At 38.0% G+C, this 18830-nt stretch overlaps 2 protein-coding genes and 1 non-coding gene across 3 annotated transcripts; all 3 read right to left on the bottom strand.

Moving 5' to 3' along the window:
• Positions 1-1068: 1068 nt before the first annotated feature.
• Trnam-cau (transfer RNA methionine (anticodon CAU)) lies at positions 1069-1154 on the bottom strand. The gene is given in 2 exon segments: positions 1069-1104; positions 1118-1154. It is a non-coding gene; the product is annotated as a tRNA-Met (tRNA).
• Positions 1155-6304: 5150 nt separating this feature from the next.
• Positions 6305-8057, bottom strand: LOC145467862 (uncharacterized). Its single transcript, XM_081451470.1, has one exon. It carries the CDS (start codon positions 7451-7453, stop codon positions 6533-6535), a length of 921 nt encoding a protein of 306 aa, XP_081307596.1. The 5' UTR covers positions 7454-8057; the 3' UTR covers positions 6305-6532.
• A 2373-nt stretch (positions 8058-10430) lies between these two features.
• Positions 10431-13733, bottom strand: LOC145468726 (nuclear receptor subfamily 2 group F member 5-like). The gene is made up of 3 exons (XM_081452427.1): positions 13211-13733; positions 11148-11633; positions 10431-10723 (listed from the first exon to the last, which is right to left on the bottom strand). The coding sequence occupies exons 1-3, from the start codon at positions 13476-13478 to the stop codon at positions 10431-10433; spliced, it is 1047 nt and encodes a 348-aa protein (XP_081308553.1). The 5' UTR covers positions 13479-13733.
• Between the last annotated feature and the right edge of the window lie 5097 nt (positions 13734-18830).

Genomic DNA, 18830 nt, shown 5'->3' on the forward strand with positions numbered 1-18830 from the left:
GTAACATCAATCAGACCCTGTTGCCACATTTCCAAACACCAAGAAAAGAGTTGAAACCAGGTTGAAACAAACGACGTGTAGCGGAGTATTTTTGACAAACGTTTGTTTGAAAATGCGGTGAAACACAGTTTTTGAGTGTTTGATGAATCTTCTAAATGGAAGCTAAAATTTAGTAGAAAACGGAGAAATAAAATCGTAAAATATATCTTTATAAAGATCCGAGGTACGCGTACGCGGCTCAATAAACAACGTCAAGGTCGACATGATACTTGATGAATTATTAATGAGTCTCAAAATAAAAATGATAAAACTTAACTTAAGCAGTAAATTTAATTAGTATATACAGCACAAGTGAATAGTGCTTTTCGCGCCCTCTGATTGGTTAGCTCGGAGGTGATTAGCAAGTACTATTCACCTCCGAGCAGCCGGCGTGAGAGATTTTAAAATTTCCGACCGCTTGTCACACATAAAATAACGTTTTGGTCCGCTAATTTTTCAGCAGTGTGTGGTATATACTAAAACAATTATTCACCTCAGTGTCGGTGAAAGTGATAGATATTTACCTCCACTTCAGTGAATAATAATTATTGTTAAATATTACTCTTCCACCATTGTTCAAGGATACTAAAATAAGGCTATATCTTGAAGGAAAATTCCAACCAAGTATCAACACTGTGTTAAAACATAAAAGCTGGAGATTAATACCAGGCCGACACTTGAAATTTTTGAGATCGGTGATCGACTAATCGAGGCGAACTCGTCGGCTGAAATTGAAAAAAACTTAATTGACATCTAAGAAGTAGAATTCTACATTTCAATTATTCTTGACATCGTTACCACCTGTATTTGAACCAAAGGGAAAATATTGATTATAAAGAAGCTACGAGACATTTAATATGCGCTGTAGTTTTTGCATAAATTAGCTTCATGAGTGTCGGAGAGAAACGTTTGATGCTATACGCAAGGCCAAACAAAAAATATTTTCTTCGGAGGAAAGAGATAATAAAAAAGAGTAAAAGAAGAAAAATTGTCAGAAAAGGAAGGAAAACGAAAGAAAAAAAAATTCCGTGCCCCGTGTGAGGATCGAACTCACGACCTTCAGATATCTTTCATGGATTATGAGACTGACGCGCTGCCTACTGCGCTAACGAGGCCGGTTATGAGTCCGGGTCTAAATTTATATATTTAAACAACGGAAGTAAAATCCACAGGCCAATTACAGGATTAAAATTGCTCGCGTTATCAGTTGAACGTGAAAAGGAGGCGTCCAGACCGTAGGTGAAGTTAAGAAAAAATATGAAAATCCTTTGGTCGCATTTTTACGCCTTTGTTCTGTTGAAGTCATTGTGCAACCAATACCATGGCCTATGTGGACAAGAACGGCAACAGATTGCAAATCGGAAAATTGTTAATTGCTCGCAGCTCTCAGACTTATTAAAATAAAAAATTAAAATGACATGAAAACGGATGACGGAATCTATTTCATGAACGTATTAAAAGAGGATCCAGGGTACAAATGCAAGATTTGATCAGTAGTGTCCAGTCCCCCGGGGATAACACCCATATAAAAAGGACTGGGTGCTCGTCGGTTAAAAAAAGCGCTTTTGGTACGTTTTAGGATATTGAGCAGAAAAAAATATGACAGGAGATCTTGGTTGTTTTAGAATTGATACCTCTTACAGGGGAGAAAAAATTTCAAGCCAAGTCCACTAAACGGTACGTATCTTGGTACCTCCTAAGAGTTCCTTTGAAAAGTTTCGACGAACAAGCCCGTTCTTTTCATATGAGAGGTCCCTCCGCTGGGAAAGATGTTAGACGAAGAGTAGATTCCGTCCAACCACTTGATGACAATCAATCAATCAATCAATCAATCAGTCAGTCAGTCAGTCAGTCAGTCAGTCAATCAATCATTCAACCAAAAAATGAATTAATTAGTCGACAAATCTATATAGGGGATATTCCAGGCGATTTCATCGGTTAACGTATTGTCAGTTATTGTCCTCCGAGCATCCAGCTGAACAAACATTGTAACCGAAGTGAGGGACCGTTTTCATATTTTGTGAAATTAGTGGGGGAGGGGTGAGATTTAGGGGATCATAGAAAACAAGGCTTCAAGCGGGGTGGGGGACGGAGAGAATATGGTGTGTAAAGGAGTTTTACTCATAATGATTACCATTTAAGTGTATTGAATGGAATCTATAAAAGTGGCAAAAAGCTCTACCAGAATGTCTAAAATAGTGTTCGTGAGGTTCTGAAAATTTATTAAGTTTTCGTGGGCTAGCATGTCCTCAGAACACCTACTTTATTATGCATGTTGCAACCAAGGTAAATACCTCTTACTAACCAAGTTCGAGAGCCGTACTGTAAGCTACGGACCGAGCTGTTTACCCCAATGGCCTAGGCGCAAAGCGAGCGGGCGGCCATAAATCGACGGGAAAAAAAACGAGGATCCGTAGCTTACAGTAGGGACCGAGAAGACGAGGTTAGTAAGATATTTGTTATACCTTTACTGTGTGTCTGACGGGTTCGGGAACGATTTGTATTCACGTGAAACGGCTTCAAATTTATGACGCACGTCAAAAGCAAAACGAGTCAATTTGAAATTGTTGTCAAGTGACTCTTGACGTAAGCGTATTAAAATACACAAATTTAGAAGGAAAAAAAAAGTTTTAAACTTTTACTTGCTATAAAGTGAGTTGAGAACGGCTTGGTGATAAATCACGAAACACTTTGGCAACAAAAACAGCTTTAAATTTTAGCCGACCGTACAGTAAAATTTGGCCCGCCAAGTTGACCAAACACGGCGCGGGTACCAACTGAGAGATATAATAAAGCATATTACTATTTTTTCTATCTACTCAGCTAGTTTAGTTTTCTTACTATTCTGAGTAGGTTTTTTTCTCTGCCGAATTTAGTTTATCGTTTTTATGCTAGTTTTTTACATGTAAATGTGGCAAAATAAAATAGATGGTTGTTGTTGTTGTAAATGTACCCACGGCATCAACTCAACCCCACCGAACACTCGGTTGTAAAAGAACTCCACAAAACGGCAGCCAACAGTTAATCGGTGCAATATTATTACTATTACTATCACTTAAAACTGAAATTCTACCTTCAATCCAATCTTATTCCAAATGGCCTCACCGCTTTTTGTCTTCATTAGATAGTTCGTAATTTCGATCTGCCGGGAGAAGGTGAAGGGTAATCTTACCTGTTATTCTTTCCTGGGGCCGTGTAAAGGAACAAATAGCGGCGCACTGCAAACCAGGACAGGAACGCGGCGCTTATTCAAACCACACAGGCAAAAATGCTTGAACTCTAGGGCGGGACTCATTCAGTTTCTATTTCTTCTGGAAGAGACTCACAATAACTTCACAATTTTCGCATTTCAATTGCCTTTCGCTCTCTTCTTTAACCTCTCTTTCCATCGGCCAGTACGAAAAGGTTTGATCTATCATTTCAAATAAACTTGTAGGTCCCGCACCTCTCCTGGCTCTTGTGTGGGCACTTGAAGTCAGCTCCCAGCCGGCCGCTTGGATTTTACAGGCGGAAAGCAGAGGTAAGTACACAGTAATGAGAAGTGGCTATATTCTAGTCTTTCTTCGAGTGCGCGAGGGCGGCCGCCAAGCGTGCACAAAAAAATTAATTTGATCTTTCCCCAGCCCCATCGAGTTAATTCGCTTAGCTTGGGATCTCGACGAACTCAAGACAAAATAGAGCGTCTGTGGACAGCCCAGCTGTATCATACAGCCGAATCGCGATTTCTCGAATCTCTAAGGGAAACGATAAATTAGTCGTAGAAATTGTGAGTTCGAGGTATCTGGGATAAAACTACAGTGAAACACATCGAAGAGAAACGACTTTTGGTTCAAGTTATCGGAAGGCTAGAGGAATCGAGATTTCGAGAAATTGGGATTCAATAGGCCATTTCCGAGTTACTTTGTGACTCTGTTCCAAGACGAATCTTCGTCCAAAACCTTTCTTATCATGAAAATAAGTTTGATTTGCATGAGTATGAACATGAAGGCGGAGCGCATTTTCATATGAATGCTTTCACCCGAAGACTCGTTTTCACACAGAGGCAAAAGACAACTCGGAAATGGCCTATTGTAATTCACTGAGGCGCGCGAGAATTTAATTGTTACCGTCGACTTCTCTTTCCAAACGAAAAGAAGTGTTTTATTTACTCGTGTATCAGTTTTCATAGTATTATGTTCTTAGGTTTTATCCTATATATTTGTAATTTTAACGAGTTGTAAAGTATGTCACAATTCGGCCGCTTCGGGGGCTGCAATGATTTTACTTAATAAAGCTATCTATCTATCTATCTATCTATCTCGCATAAAAATGCGCTCTCGAACTATGTCAGGTTTACGCCAGCGGCGTGGGTCAATGTTGCTGATTTGTACTTTATTTATTTTATTTTATTTTTCACTTCTGTTTTATGATCAATTTTATTATTTCACTCTATTGCCTGCTCCTTTAAGTTTTTATTAGTCCTTCCATTGTATTTTAAGTCTTACTAATTATAACTTTTAACTCGTTATAGCAGATATAGTTTCCCAGGCGAAAAACCACCCTAGGGCGACTGCAATGCAGTCGAATTAAGTGGCCACGTATTAAACGGCCACCCCTATAAGGCGGCCAGTAATCTAAGTCCCGATGAGGGCTTTCTAATGTTGTTTACCGAAATTAAGCAGTCAGCCCGCTTAAAGGGCTCTTGTCAGCCACATTTTTGTTTTGGTTTTTTTGCGAGAGTTTGGCTATTATGTTACAGATTCGCCATGAGGCAGGTGAGCATACAAACGAACGCTAGGTCCCCTACTAGGTAAACCCACCCCCATCCCCTTAAAAACGCTGTAACTCATTCCCTAGAACCCCAATATAAATAATCATAAAAACCAAAAGAAAAGAAATTCAAAAAAAAAAGAAAAAAAGGTAACAAGAACAACGTGTAACAGTATTGGTACCACGGTACTTAAGACAGACTAACATTGTATGAACGAATGTCATCTTGATTGAACACCAAACTTAATCTATTATTACTACCTTAATCTATTATATTTTATTCGGAGCGTGTCGAAACGAAGGAAATCACTATGAAACTACTGAAAATAATTAAACATACTTTTAGGAACACAACTTACTGTAAAGGTCTGTAAAGTAATAAGATTTCACTTCCCCATGCAATATCACTAATTTCGATGGCATCGAAAATGGCAGAAGCTGACTAGGGTCCTTTAAGCGACCACTATCCATTTCCTCGAGGGTGGCTGTTTAATAGGGTTGAACTGTAGTAAATTTATTCTTACAACGTCATTATTATCGTACCATTATTCTGTATCAAGAATACTGAAAAATGATAGAAAGATGTAAACAAATTACAGGCGGCCTACATCTTACTATCATTGTTTGCAAGGCTTCCCTGGCTTGATTAAGACGGGGGTTAAGTGGACATTTCCAGCGTTTATAAGGCATCTGGGTCACTAGTCTCTCTAACAGAACAAATGGCAGAGGCCATACTAAATTTACCATACATCATTAAATAATTTCTCGGAGGACTAAAAAAAAAAACAAAACTTCGGAAAATGGCTAACTAATATTTACGGCAAAAAATACAAAGTGATATTTTAGCAAATTTTTCCTCCATTACCAAAATTTAAGCATTCGTACACAGGAATATGTTATTTAATCGCATAATATAAAATTTTAGATAGTAAATAGTTAAATAAAATGTTAGAAGAGCTGCTATGGCTAAAACAACTTGTCACACCCACTCCTTGAAATCCCACGATCTGACTGCTTACTCCCGTGGGGAGGGGGGGGGGGAGAGGAGGACTCCGTTTTAAAAAGGACGGGGGTGCTCATCGTACCTTTTAGAGGTTAAAAAAGTGATTTGGTACTGCTTAGCGTGTTTAGCCTCATAATGTCCACAGCGGGAGCTTTCACAACTCCCCACGTTCACCCTCGTCCTTTTTATATGAGAGTGCCCCCCTTCCCCCCCTCCCCCCGCCCACCTCACGCCCGGTGCTTACTCTGTGAATACAAACTGAACGGTTTGCTCAAGCAGCGAAAAATAATGACAGCAACTGTTACTTTCAGACTGGCGTATTTACTATACCGAAAACAAAATGTAATTTTACTTTTTGACAAAAATGCGCGCATGAGCGTTTTACTATCAGGGCATAATCCTGAAGGTGGGTCGAAGCCAATCAGATTGATACACAGCAAAATTAGAAATCATTATTAATTTTTTATGAAATGCTACAAATTAAGCTACTGAGTACTGTAGACCTGTATGATAAACATTACCGCGTACTCTTGTATTCTTTCTTTCTTTATCTTTCATTACGCGTTCTTTTTGTAAATTAATGAAAGTGCTATGTATTTATCTTGAAAAATGAACGTTTCAGTGAACTTTAAGTACTAGCCGGATAAAACTATGTACAAACCATGGAAAGAAATTTTTAAAATGGCTACAAAACGCGGTTTGTCGAGAGCATGCAATACAGAAATCTTCAAAGTTAGTAAATTACCGTAACCTAAGGATGTGCTTTATCGATCGCGAGTATTCAGGAATTCTTAAAACAAGTACATGAGGGTTAAGAGCAGCACTCAAAAACAACAGCATTAAAACGACGTTGCTAAGAACCACGAACCATCTTTCGTTGACACAGCCATCATCGCACGTTATTTCCACGAGTCTTATGGCGTAAAACAGAAACAGGGAGAGCAACACTGGCAGTAGAATGCTAAATAAAGTGACCAACAGTTTGTAAACCAGCTGAGAATTTCTTTTCCTTGTTTCACGGGCAAACAACTGAGCGATTGGCAGACCACTGTTGATTGCCGAGACGCGAGCGTGCTTCTTAAAATTTCTTAATCTCGCCGCACATGAGGCGAGGATGCCACAAACTGGAAGCAAAATAAATATATGAAGGTAAACCATGTAAAAGGAAGTCTTTGAGATGGGAAGAAACATAACAGCGCAAAACAAGAAACACGTAACAGCGGCTGTAATGCTCACGACTTTTGCCCGCTTAAGCGTCAACCATTTTGTGCTAAATCGCGGGTGAAGAACAGCGACACATCTTTCAGTTGATATAGTAAACAATAACACCGTCGCAGTAGCTATAATGAAATTCACCAAAAACGCGTCTAGGTCAATCACTGCTGATGAAAGCGACCTCTCTGTCGAGCGTTGTCCTCTGAGAATATTTAAAACGCCAGTAAATGGCAGGACGACCACTCCAGCGAAGAGGTGCGCCACGGTTAATGCGATGTTGAAAACATTTGTAGGTTTGTTGAAGCATTTTAAGGGATCTCTTTTGACAACGTAAAGTATAAAAGTATTTCCTGCCGAGGCAACGAGTCCAATCACTAGAAAAATAATTCCAAATGTCGTGCGAATACCCCTGGTCGTATCTGCTAAGTTGCCACTTGGATCGGCCATCTCACACGACGGTCATTTTGCTCAGTTTCAACTCACGGATGACTGGGAAATAGATGAAAAAGATATGTCAAGTCAATAAGGTACTCAGTATTGTTTTTCCAGCTTACTTTTCTCTGCCTATTGCTGTGAACTACAGGCTATTTTAACGCTGTCAGCTTTATGCAAATAAAGTGGAATAAGAACGCCAAATAGTGTAAAATGAGAATTTTTCTTTGGTTGTCAGGAGTGGAAATCTATTGAAAATCTGAGGAAACAATCGCAGACAATAGTTCACAGTATGAGCTTGAAACTAAACGATTTTCTCAGTCGAAAAGATTACTGCTCCACGATAATTAATTTTTATCCTCTGCGAGGAAATTGTTTTCTGGGACAATGAGTGATCCGGCCTAGGTTTGTACCATCTGCCGCGGTCTGTCAAGGTCTATTAAATACAAGCTGACAGCTGACAAGATATTGAAGGAAAATATCTTTGCTGGCCATCTACAGAGAAAATTAGTCGCTTTAAATGAGGTGCGCGTTATTTTAGTTATTTATGGGGCGTTTCAATTTAGAACAAAGTATATTAAAACAGAGAGCAGTTAATATAAGTGGCCGCTGAGATTTTACAATTTTAAATTGGTGTCATTTGCTGTCTCTTTACTTTTCGATCTTGTAACGCTTAAACGGCAGGATATTTTACTTATTCATTTTGTCTTCGAGTTCTGTTTGCATAAATTTCAACCCAGCCTAGTCCTCTAGTCCGTAGTCCTCACGGCGCTTTTCATTTCTCGTAAGATGTGAAAAAAAGACCTGGGAACAAGTTTGAATTTCAGCCGTCTTCCCTCGGTCGCACTCTCTCGGGAGTAAACTACCAAAAGAAATGGCTTTAATCCAGGCTACCTGTCTTTCTGCTAGATTGTTAGGAAAAGGAGAAGAGGGGAGTGATGGGGGGGGGGGGGGGGGAGGGGACGGGGACGGGGGAAGGGGGAAAACCGACGGAGTAACAGATAAAGGAAGTAGAAAGGTCATAGACCCCTGTTCCCACTCCCAGCTAGTTTACTGGTGATCTGAATAGGTGATCCCGAAGCAGACAAACCAAGAGAAGGAAAAGAAAAGTTATGAGTCTAAAACTGATTCTTAATATTAGGAACAACGTTCTTCAGAAATTTAAACGGACATTACCTGGTTTCAGATTGAAACAGGCTGTAATTAAACCTGGGTCATGATCTTTGTAGACGACTTTTATTAATTGTTACAACCTTACTTTTTGAAGAAACAACAGGTTTTTTAGCGGCCTAACTAACTGTGAAGTACATTTTCGCTTTATTACGACACAGTCTATAAAAAATCTGAATACTGAGAACAGGAAGATTACGGACGGATTCAATATAAGTGCAAAAATTATTTTCTCAAAATCCATTCATAGCAAGGAAACGTTTTGAAGACTTTTTGAGACATCTCAGTTTAATTCATTTTTCTAAGTGACCTCGCAATTAATTTCTCAAGCATTCTCGAGAAAGTTAATGTCAAACCTCGTAAGAATGCAGTATGTGTTAGTGTTCTGAACTGATGTGGAACGTCCGTTTAAATTAAAATACGGATAACTTCAGATTCAATTTTCCCTCGATAAGTTCTTATTAACTGTATTCAAATATTTACCATGCTATGAGATTTTTTGGTAACTTTATTTTTGCTATTCTTGCTCGAATGTTTGGCGGAGATCATATTTCAAAAACATCAGTTTGAACACCAGATTCTCCCCACAGTTCTTTAAAGATTTATAGCATTTCTCTTCAGTGAGAATTTTCTTTATTTTCATTGGCTGAAGGAGTTACTTTGTGTCGATTTCATAAGGAGGAATTTTTAATGTCAAACACTACATAGAGTTAGAGAGCCAGAAAATATTACTTCACGGTTAAGATACGTCTTCTTTTTATTATCGAAACATTATTTTACACCAAAGTTCTTCTTCTAAAAATCATTATTTTGTCATTTCATGAAGAGAGCAAATGTGTTTTAATACTAATTTATGAAACGCTAAATACATCGAGACCTCAGTGAAACAAATTAAACTGAAGAATATCATTTCAATTTTCAAACTATTTACAATTTACTATAAAGTTTTTCCACTGTGTTTTTAACAAGAAAGTCTCATTGTTTTGAGGTTTGATTGTTTACTGAGAGCCCTGCAATATATATTTATGTTTAATGCACTATACCTTGGTAGGGTACTTGTGTTGAATATCATGCTGTTTTTATACAAAGGACGATCGTAATAAGTCATTTGACCAAGACTTAATATACATATGTCGCATTTCAGCTGCAGCGGGGCTATTTCCACCCGCAGAAAACTTGCTAATATCAGTTTAAATCAGTGCAACTACCACACAAATACAACTGAGGTAGAAGTAATTAGTTCTTATCAATATTATAACGTAGTACTAGACATGTGGTATTATTTTTATTTTCAGTTTTGCACAGTTATCTTTTCAAGATGCCCTTCATTATTTCTAACATCAAACCTTTTTCATTTGGTGCCTCAAATAAACTAATCAACTTGTAATTTGTTAACCTGCAACTTGGTTTATTGCAGTACAATCGAACTGAGTAATATAAACGAAACTTTTGTTACTAGAATTGCTTTTCGATGCGACTCAATGCTATTTGTAGAGCGGTTTTTCACTTGAGTGTCGAAAAGCAATTGGTTTTGCATTATCATGCACGCTACACGACTGGAAAAACTCGCGCCACTTTCTTATCCAATCAGATGTTAAACCAAAACCAATCACTACTCGCTCGCACACGTTTTCCCGCGCTTTGCGTCAGCTACATGTAATTACTTCGAGTTTTGATTGGTTCACTGGATTGTCTGTGTCCTTTGTGATTGGCTAGACTGATTTCTTTAGTTTAGGCTTTACGACACCCGATTGAAAGCCGCTATATAAGTAAGATTTTAATAAATTATGTAGTTTGCTTTTCTGTTTGCTGGTTTTGTTTTTTACTTGTGGCTTTTGAAGCTTGTCTCTTTAAAAGACGAGTCAGGAGAGGGTAATTCGCTAACAAGCTGGTTTCCAATCACGCCAGCGATAGATGTGTGATGTAGGATTTTGGAGAAGAACAAGAATTCCAAATCGGTCGCGTTCACTGCTCGAAGTCCCATCAGCTTGAGGAGTATTTTGCCAAATCTGAACGTTTCCGTGGGAAAACGGTTCTTGCAGTAGCGTTCCATGGCAGATAAAACAACCTCTTGACTTGTTTCAGCGTCTGGCAGACAACGAGCTTCGGCGCTGTCTAGGAAAGAAAACGAAAAACAGTGTTTACATGTAATTGAGTTTACTTTTATCACAGATAACGTAAACCTGAATCAACGAACGTTTAGCAAAACTCCTAATGCGGCTCGTTCTGTGCTTTAATTTAAAGAGCTGCGTCACAATTTTCGCGTCTTGAAAAGTTTAGCATAAATTTCTCAATTTCGTCGTTTTTAATGCATGTTAATCTTCTCCATCCTTAACATCCTTGTTTCTTTATGGTTTATTATTATCTCTTTGGTGTTTTTCCATCTTACTGAAGTATTGTTTTCAGGTTTCCTTCAATTTAAAGGTAATTTTGTACTTAGCCAAAATAACTCAATATACCGTAAGCTCCTTTAAGCGTCCTACCAAGCTGAGTATTTTACTTTATTACACTGGTATACAATTAATATATTTTGTCTCACCTGAAGAAAATAGTACCATAACTTTCAGACATGCGTTTTCAGCTTCCTCTAAACCACGCAGGCGCAGCAAGCACTCATGAAAATTGGCCAGTGTCTGCTTCAATCGAAGCTTTCGTTCGTTGCACATTCCTGCGCATGTCTCGATCTCGTACGCGAGGGCCACCGAATCAATTTGTAGATCATACTGGGCTGCGACTAGAATGAATAAATCACTCCAACAACATCGTAACATGGCGTACTTTTCGCAGATATCAAGGTTAGAAAACATAGGCACCTGCTTAGCCCATTCCAAGGTGGCCGAAAATAAGGTCCAGACTTTATGGCATGGACTAGACTTCAAGGTCGTGGAGCTTAGAGCATCAGTTATGGACGCTCTGGCACTTCTTTCTAACTGGGTCAGGAGCGTTATAAGGTCGTACTGAGAGGTGAACGACTTGGAGGACCTTGACAGATATGAGTACTTTGTGGGTCGTCCTCTTCTGATTGCTGAAATAAATACGAAAATTCGTGAACGTGTTTGCTTGACAAAAAATAACAGAAACTTACTTTTAAAATTTGTATTCTGCCTTTCTTTTATTTCTCCTCTTGATGATAAGAATACAGTGTTGTTAAAAATAAGTGCAGTGCAAGGAAAGTGGAAAGGGTAAAATAAGGTAAACTTCTGACTGCCAAGATAATGTGTTAAGAAAATTCCACAAAAATTTACCTTAACAGTTGAACACAGCCAAGCTTTTGGGTAATAGTCGCAGTTTAAAATAAAGATATTCTACTGAAAGAAACTGAGTTATATTCCGTGGTATTTTGCCATTGAAATTAATTACATTAAAAATTTATGAGCACACTCCAAGTTTTGGCCATTAAATATCTTAAGAGTTGGGATCGAGTTAATTGGTTTCTGAAAAGGCTATTCACTAGTATTTATTCAATCCTGGCAATAAATTGTGCATCGTATTTATCAAATTTCTGTCCAGTAATTTAAATTGTATATATACAGGCTAAGTCAGTTATAATGGTTATATCGACTACAACCGTTTCTTCGTCAAAATCAGTCTGTATAAGGGATCGTTTGGTCTGATTCCGTTCGAAAAGAAACATGTTCATGGGCAACGAATGGCTGGTTCTATTCCTTTAAAGAGTTTGTAGTTTGACTAGCGATAATACTTGGTAAATTCTTGAATATCCTTAACACAAAGTAAACCAGAAAAATCATTACGCTTTCAAAACGTTCGGGGAAAACTTGCGATACATTTATTCACGGTTCACGTAAATATCCAAACGCAAAAAAATAGAAAGTTATAAGATATAATTTTTGACTTTCAGTTCAAGTATGAGAAGTCATTATTTGAAAAAGGAACAAAATAAGCTTCAAAACGTCTTCTGTAGGAAAGAATGTACTGAGAGGAAAGCATGACGGTCACGCAGTAGTTTTTTTTCCCTGTGTGATGAAAAAACGAGACTGAGAAAAAGCCAACTCGAAAGTAAACTTCACAGTAAAAATAAACCTTGCTTTTAAAAAAGTTAGGTCGCTATTGCAGATAAGTTTAACAGGTTGAAGAGAAAAAGATATCTCAATGATATCAAACGGTCGTGCTTAACATGTCATGACGACATCTAATAGATGAATCCATTGGCGTTTTCAAAGAAAGAAAAGAAAGATCTAATTTCTTGCGCTGGAGGAAAAAAACTGTCCAATTCAATTAAACTAATAAACGTGGCATTAGAGTAAGGTCGCTATTACAACTAGGGTGATACCATAGCTTATAGAGAGAACAAAATACCCGCCGCGGTCATGAGATATGAACTTGTTGTGCTATATGCTGACAAGTAAAAGATAAATTCCCATACTGCCGGAAAATGCTCTAAGTCTCATTGACATTTGTTAATAAACGGCTATGTCTTTATAACTGGGTTAAAGAATAGCAGCTTACAGATAAAGGTATATAACAAAGACATCTAACGGTCGCGCCTATGTTACGTTGATACATAATGAAAAAATTAAGGGTCGTTTCCCTAACTGAGAGGATATAAGGAAATTCATACACAGCAGTAAAAACATAGCTTACCATCTCTTCTCATCCCAACCTTGACGCATTTCTCGAACCTGCAGTGCTGACATTGTGTTCTGTTCTGGCGGTCGATCCGACAGTTTCCAGAGGACTCACAAGTATAAGACAACTTGTAGCGGACCGTACGGTTGAAGAAACATTTACACCCCTCACATGTAAAAACACCATAGTGACGGCCAGAGGACGGCGCGTTACACACGGCGCAATCGATCGTCTTTTCTGGGTTATCGTACCAATAAACCTCATGAAGCTGTGACCAGGACATTCTTATTTTCTAGGTTTAAGAACTAGGTTTGAGAACTATTTCTCTCAGTGCACGACCGTTTAGAATAACCCACCCTGATTCTGGAGGCGAGTTAAGTGTGACATAAACCTTAATAAATTCTTAATGTGTTTCTTCTGTGCATTTTTATTGGAAGTTCGAGTGTGGAATTAACCTGTATAGGACAAAGGTTGCCGAGCTTTCAAAGGTGAAATATGGCATTGTTCCGACAAAATCTCGATTGTTCTTCGCATTCCGTTAAACTTAGCTTAAAGACACGTTCCACAGATGATACTTTCGTTATTTATTTGCTTTTCGTGCTTGTAAATTACTTATTTCCCAAACGTTCAATACACGTAATTCTAAGTGACCTATCGAACATTATTAATTCATGTAATTTGTGAATGACACTATCCATAAGGTCGGCAACGGCCTTTCAAAACAAAATCATTGTCTGGCCTCTCTTGTTTGGGAAGGGCAGAGGTAAAATATGAATAAATATCAACCCGGTGGTTAATATCGTAGCTTACTAACCTACAAGATTCTGTTAGATAACCCACTTAAGACTACGTCAAGTAATGATTTGGCAACAACTATCTTCCAGTATGATGCAACTCATGCCGTGAATTTTCAGTAACGTTCGGTAAGAGATTGCGCTGTTGTCTTAAGGCTTAAAAGTAAAACGCACGAAAGGATTAGCGTTGGACAAAGTCTTTGGATTTCTAATTTCCACGCAGCTTTTCATTATCGTCCACGTGTCTTGGTGATAATGATACCACTATTGACATTTGTCCAGTTTCTTTACGATAAAAGGCTGTTAAACGGCTGTATGGAAAAGAATAGGCCCGCTTAACACTTAAGCAACTGGTGACGGGCCATACAAGGGGGCTATCACAAGCTTATTCACCACCAGGGAGATCCATTGTTCTAAATGAAGAATCATTAAACAAAGAACGTGCTACTTGTAGTCCATCCAGACACGTGCTCGACGTTTAAACCAATTTTCCTGACATTTTAAAGGAGAAATACACAAGAAAAGTTTGCCAGAAAAGTGGCCTAATTTTGTTTTTAACTGATAACGATCACACGTGTGCTATTTCGATGAGAATTACTGCCTTTTGGTCAGGTCTATTACTACTCTTGTGCGGGTGCCGAGGTCAACCTACACAAAATATGTTTAATATTTAATGTTGTTGAGGGAAATATTGGTTGTTATCCAAACAGTATCATTGAATGTCAAACTAACAAACCATAAGTAAATCTTTCTGTACCCTCGTTGTTAATTGAAACATGCGAGTGAACTATACATTCAAGATTGACTGGCCGAAAGTACATTGGATCGATATGCTTCTAGCGAAAATAGTCGAAAATGTTCTCTTTTATCAGTCAGCTAGATGGGTAAGAAAAGCTAACAACTTAGCACTTCTGTTTTTTTAAAAGTGTTGTTTGTTTTCTCATTTACAGCATTTGTTTTAAGACGAAAACACTGCTTGGAGGTAACTGAACCGCTGAAGTGTTTACAAATCCTTTTGACAAACGGCTTAATGTGAACAGGTCTTAACAAGTAAAGAGAAATCACATGCAACAATAGTTAAACAATCAGGAGATTATAACGACAACAATAAGCTTTCATTTCAAGGCACTTTGTAAATTGTGCTCTAAAACATCTGTCCATTTCTAGCTAGTTTCCTTGCTAGTTTCCAAACCTAGCGGCTTCACTGTTATTGGTCTGCATTTAGCGCTGGTTTCTATTTTAGGCGGAATTCTAGTCCACGACAGGTTGTCACCAGAACTTTTCTTGCCTACCTCGACAATACGCTGGTAACTATTTTTACACCTGGGTGCAGAGAGGCGCACTCTTAAGGCCTTGCCCAACAACACTACGCAACGACATTACCTAATAGATTCGCCCTTTAAAACCATAGTAGAAGAACTTTTAGCTTCTGATAAGTGAAACAATTTAATTAAATGTACCGCCTAAATTATCAGACACCGTTCTTTCTTGAAAAATTTTGATGAAACATCGAAACACCGTGTTGCATGAAAATGTCTGGTCGTTTCGCTAGAAGTTTTTACCACAGCGCCTTCAGAACCTAGTTAGTAACAAAAATGTATTTGGCGTATCAGTCAACTAACTGAAGCTCTGAGGGAGCGCTGACACTTGAAAAGTCAACTATCTTGGCTTTCAACTAAGGTGGTTCACTTTCTAAAGTCACTTATAGTTGAAAACAGTTTAAGTGATTCGGTCTAACTTCTCCTTACCTATATCGAGCACTACTTTGTGCTCCACAGTATTAGAATTCCCTTTAAGTTTTCATGTTTTTCTATAAACCACCCAAGGAGAAATAAGCTTTTGGTGCAGTCTTTTCTCTCAGATGATCAAGAGTGTAAGCGTTTGATAAGAACTAACGCTCCTTCAACTCTTTACAGAAACTTGCTTCATGGAATGGATTAAGAGTGACAGAAATTGTTATACAAGGATAAGAAAAGTCACTTTGCTTTCGGTTTGCATGTTCGTTCCCCCAAAACAGAAAAAAAAAGCAATTAGCCCTGCGGACATGAGGTTTAACGATGGCATGCTTCCAAATTGCCTGTTAGACAATTTTCTATCATTGTCTTTTAAGGTTTCAATCTATTTTTCTTCTTACCTCAACAAGCCGAGAGCCATAGTTGTACTAATGGCTCAGCTTATAATAAGTAATAATAAGTATGGAAATTCGGTACGTTAGTCGAGTGTGTTTTTTTAGCTTATTCTATCATCTATCTTTAAGCTTCTTCAAAGTTAAGGCAGTCTCAGTAAGGAGTACTCAAGTTTTCAACCTGTTACGACACTCCTGTTTAATAATTTATAATAAAATGCTAATTTGCTCGAACATAAAATGAATTCGTTCAAAAGCGAAGTAAATTACGGCCTCACTAATCAGTGAGATAAGGCACACGACAGGGAAATATGGTATGAAAATACAACGCCCAGGACGAAAAAGAAGTAAATACATACTGTTATACGTCCTTTTACAAAGAGATCTTTTAGAAAGAACAACCAACCGGTTAATTATTAAACCTTGTACATTCCTTACCAAACAGCAAGCTACACCACTTTTAACAGGTAAGCAATTGAGTGATCAAAAACGCCGAAACATAGAGAAAAATTTCCTGGATAATTCTGATAAACATGTTATTGCCAAATAGCATCAAAATGGTTCGAAGAAAATAAGGTACACGAAGAACAATTGAGTGAAACAAGAAAGCAGGGATAAATGCTTTAATTAATTTTTATGAATCACACATTTACATGGTAACAGCTCTTTTTAAACTTTCAAAGAAGTTTCCTCACAGGCCTGGACAAGACCAACTCTGCTTTGGCAAAGCTAGGAAATATCAAGCAAATAGCACAATAGGGGTTTTAAGCCATACACCCTAAACTGAACTATAACGTGAGGAAGAACTAAACCGCATATTTGCCGTCGTAGAATACAAAAATCAAGACGTGTTCTGACTGTTAAAAGTGCCATGTGCCGATAACAATAGAGCTCAATTTTACTGAGCTAAAATCTTTAGCACACAGGACTTGAAAAACCCCTCTTCGAGACCTTTCCTTTTTCATTGGTTTTTAAATTCATTCCTACAGGTACAAATTTTCTTGTGGAACGAAAAATTAACGCCTTCACACCTGTCTGTTCGTTAAGGAACAGAAATAGACTTGTGGAGGGTGAAAGCATTGAATTTCTTTATAATTATCCCAATGGAGGTAATCACTCAAAGCCAACGACACTTGAGGCGAAAACAAATGGATGCATGCCAATTTTTCGCTAAACTTCCGTCTTAATGACGAACCATACTCTTCTATTCAGAAGTTTCCACTTCCTCAGGTTTTCATTTTTATCGTAACTATTAAAAACAATGCGGAACTTGCAAGTTTTTCTGATTGTCAGAACAACCAGACCTTTCTCGAATAATGCTGTGCAATTGGTTTTAAAGTTATTCCTATTAAATCGAAGGGACGTAAAGAATATTCCAGATAAATTGTTGGAAGCCCAGTTCACGTAGGTCAGTAGATATCGGTAGATATTCTACGGGTCGTCCTCAAAGATTCTATATCTTTGTTGCTCTTTGAAGCCGTGGCTATTTTGAGTCGCTTAATTCCTTGCCACTGCATGCATTACTTAGTTTGTTTATTACGCTTTCCTAGAACATTTAACCTTTTGTTCGCAATGAACAGGTGGTCGCTTTTAAAACCGAGCTGTTCACAAGGAGAAACTGAACGCTTTGTATGGATAACTTACATATATATGTTAAATCAATTAAACTATATGAACTTAAGTTTAAAAAACGGAATTAACGCAATTTTGAGCAAGTCGACACAACTTTTCACTTCACTGCTAATTATGTTATGTAGGAAAGACTAACTGAAAAATTGCAGGTACTTGCGCTACGCTTATTAACTCAAGTCTTAATAGTTTCGAGGCCCTTTCTCATTCCTCTTGCTTAAACAAGGCACATGCGACTGATAAGCTACAGGAGAATTACATTTTTTGCACTGTCATCTCATGACAAATGATTATTAAGCATTTTTTAACACAGATAAACGGATTTGAACAATGAAGAGAGAAATGATCGTCTATTCTTCTGCATAGGACATCTTGGGGAGAGGTCGTCGATGATCGGAACATCAAATAGCACTGTAAGCCTAGCGTTAAAATCGGACAACAAGAATTTTTGAATTTTTAGCTGGCTAGGAAATTAACTTGTTTTTAGAAAAAATTGCAAGTCGTGGAAAGCAAACTGGAGGAAGACAATCGTTTCACACAAAATATGAAATACAGTTCACTTTACCCAACTTGGATTCTTGTCTAGCGAAGTCTTTGGGCGATTTTCAGATACTCATCAAAGTACGCAATCAAAAAATTTCCACTCTTACCTTTATTATCGTAAGTTGCTTTATTGTAGCTTAACTCCTTGCTTTTTCGATCTGCGAGCGACTAATTTGCTTCCGTTGGAAATGTCAGCTCCTAAGCTACTCTGCGGCTTATTAGCACAAGTGTTGACAAACATGCGGCTAATATGTAAACTTGCGTGACGCTTGAAATCGATGTTGACTGAGCAATTTAGTATTGAAAACTAGACAGTTAATGATCTCTTACGATAGCGGATAGCGAGTTTGAAGAGCATTTTATTTCGGAAATGAAAGGAAGCTTAATTTTCCTTTACGTGATTTGTTTTCTAGTTAGAAGCTTTGCCACGCGCCTAAACAGAGTATTTTATGCTATTTGCATTTTTACAGTTTCACTGGAGTAAAACAATGGTTTTTATTGTTTTATGCGGTTTCTAACACTAAAGAGGCTTGTGTCCAGATAT

This window comes from Orbicella franksi, chromosome 14 (genome assembly GCF_964199315.1).
Source record: "Orbicella franksi chromosome 14, jaOrbFran1.1, whole genome shotgun sequence".
In the NCBI taxonomy this organism is placed as follows: domain Eukaryota; kingdom Metazoa; phylum Cnidaria; class Anthozoa; order Scleractinia; family Merulinidae; genus Orbicella; species Orbicella franksi.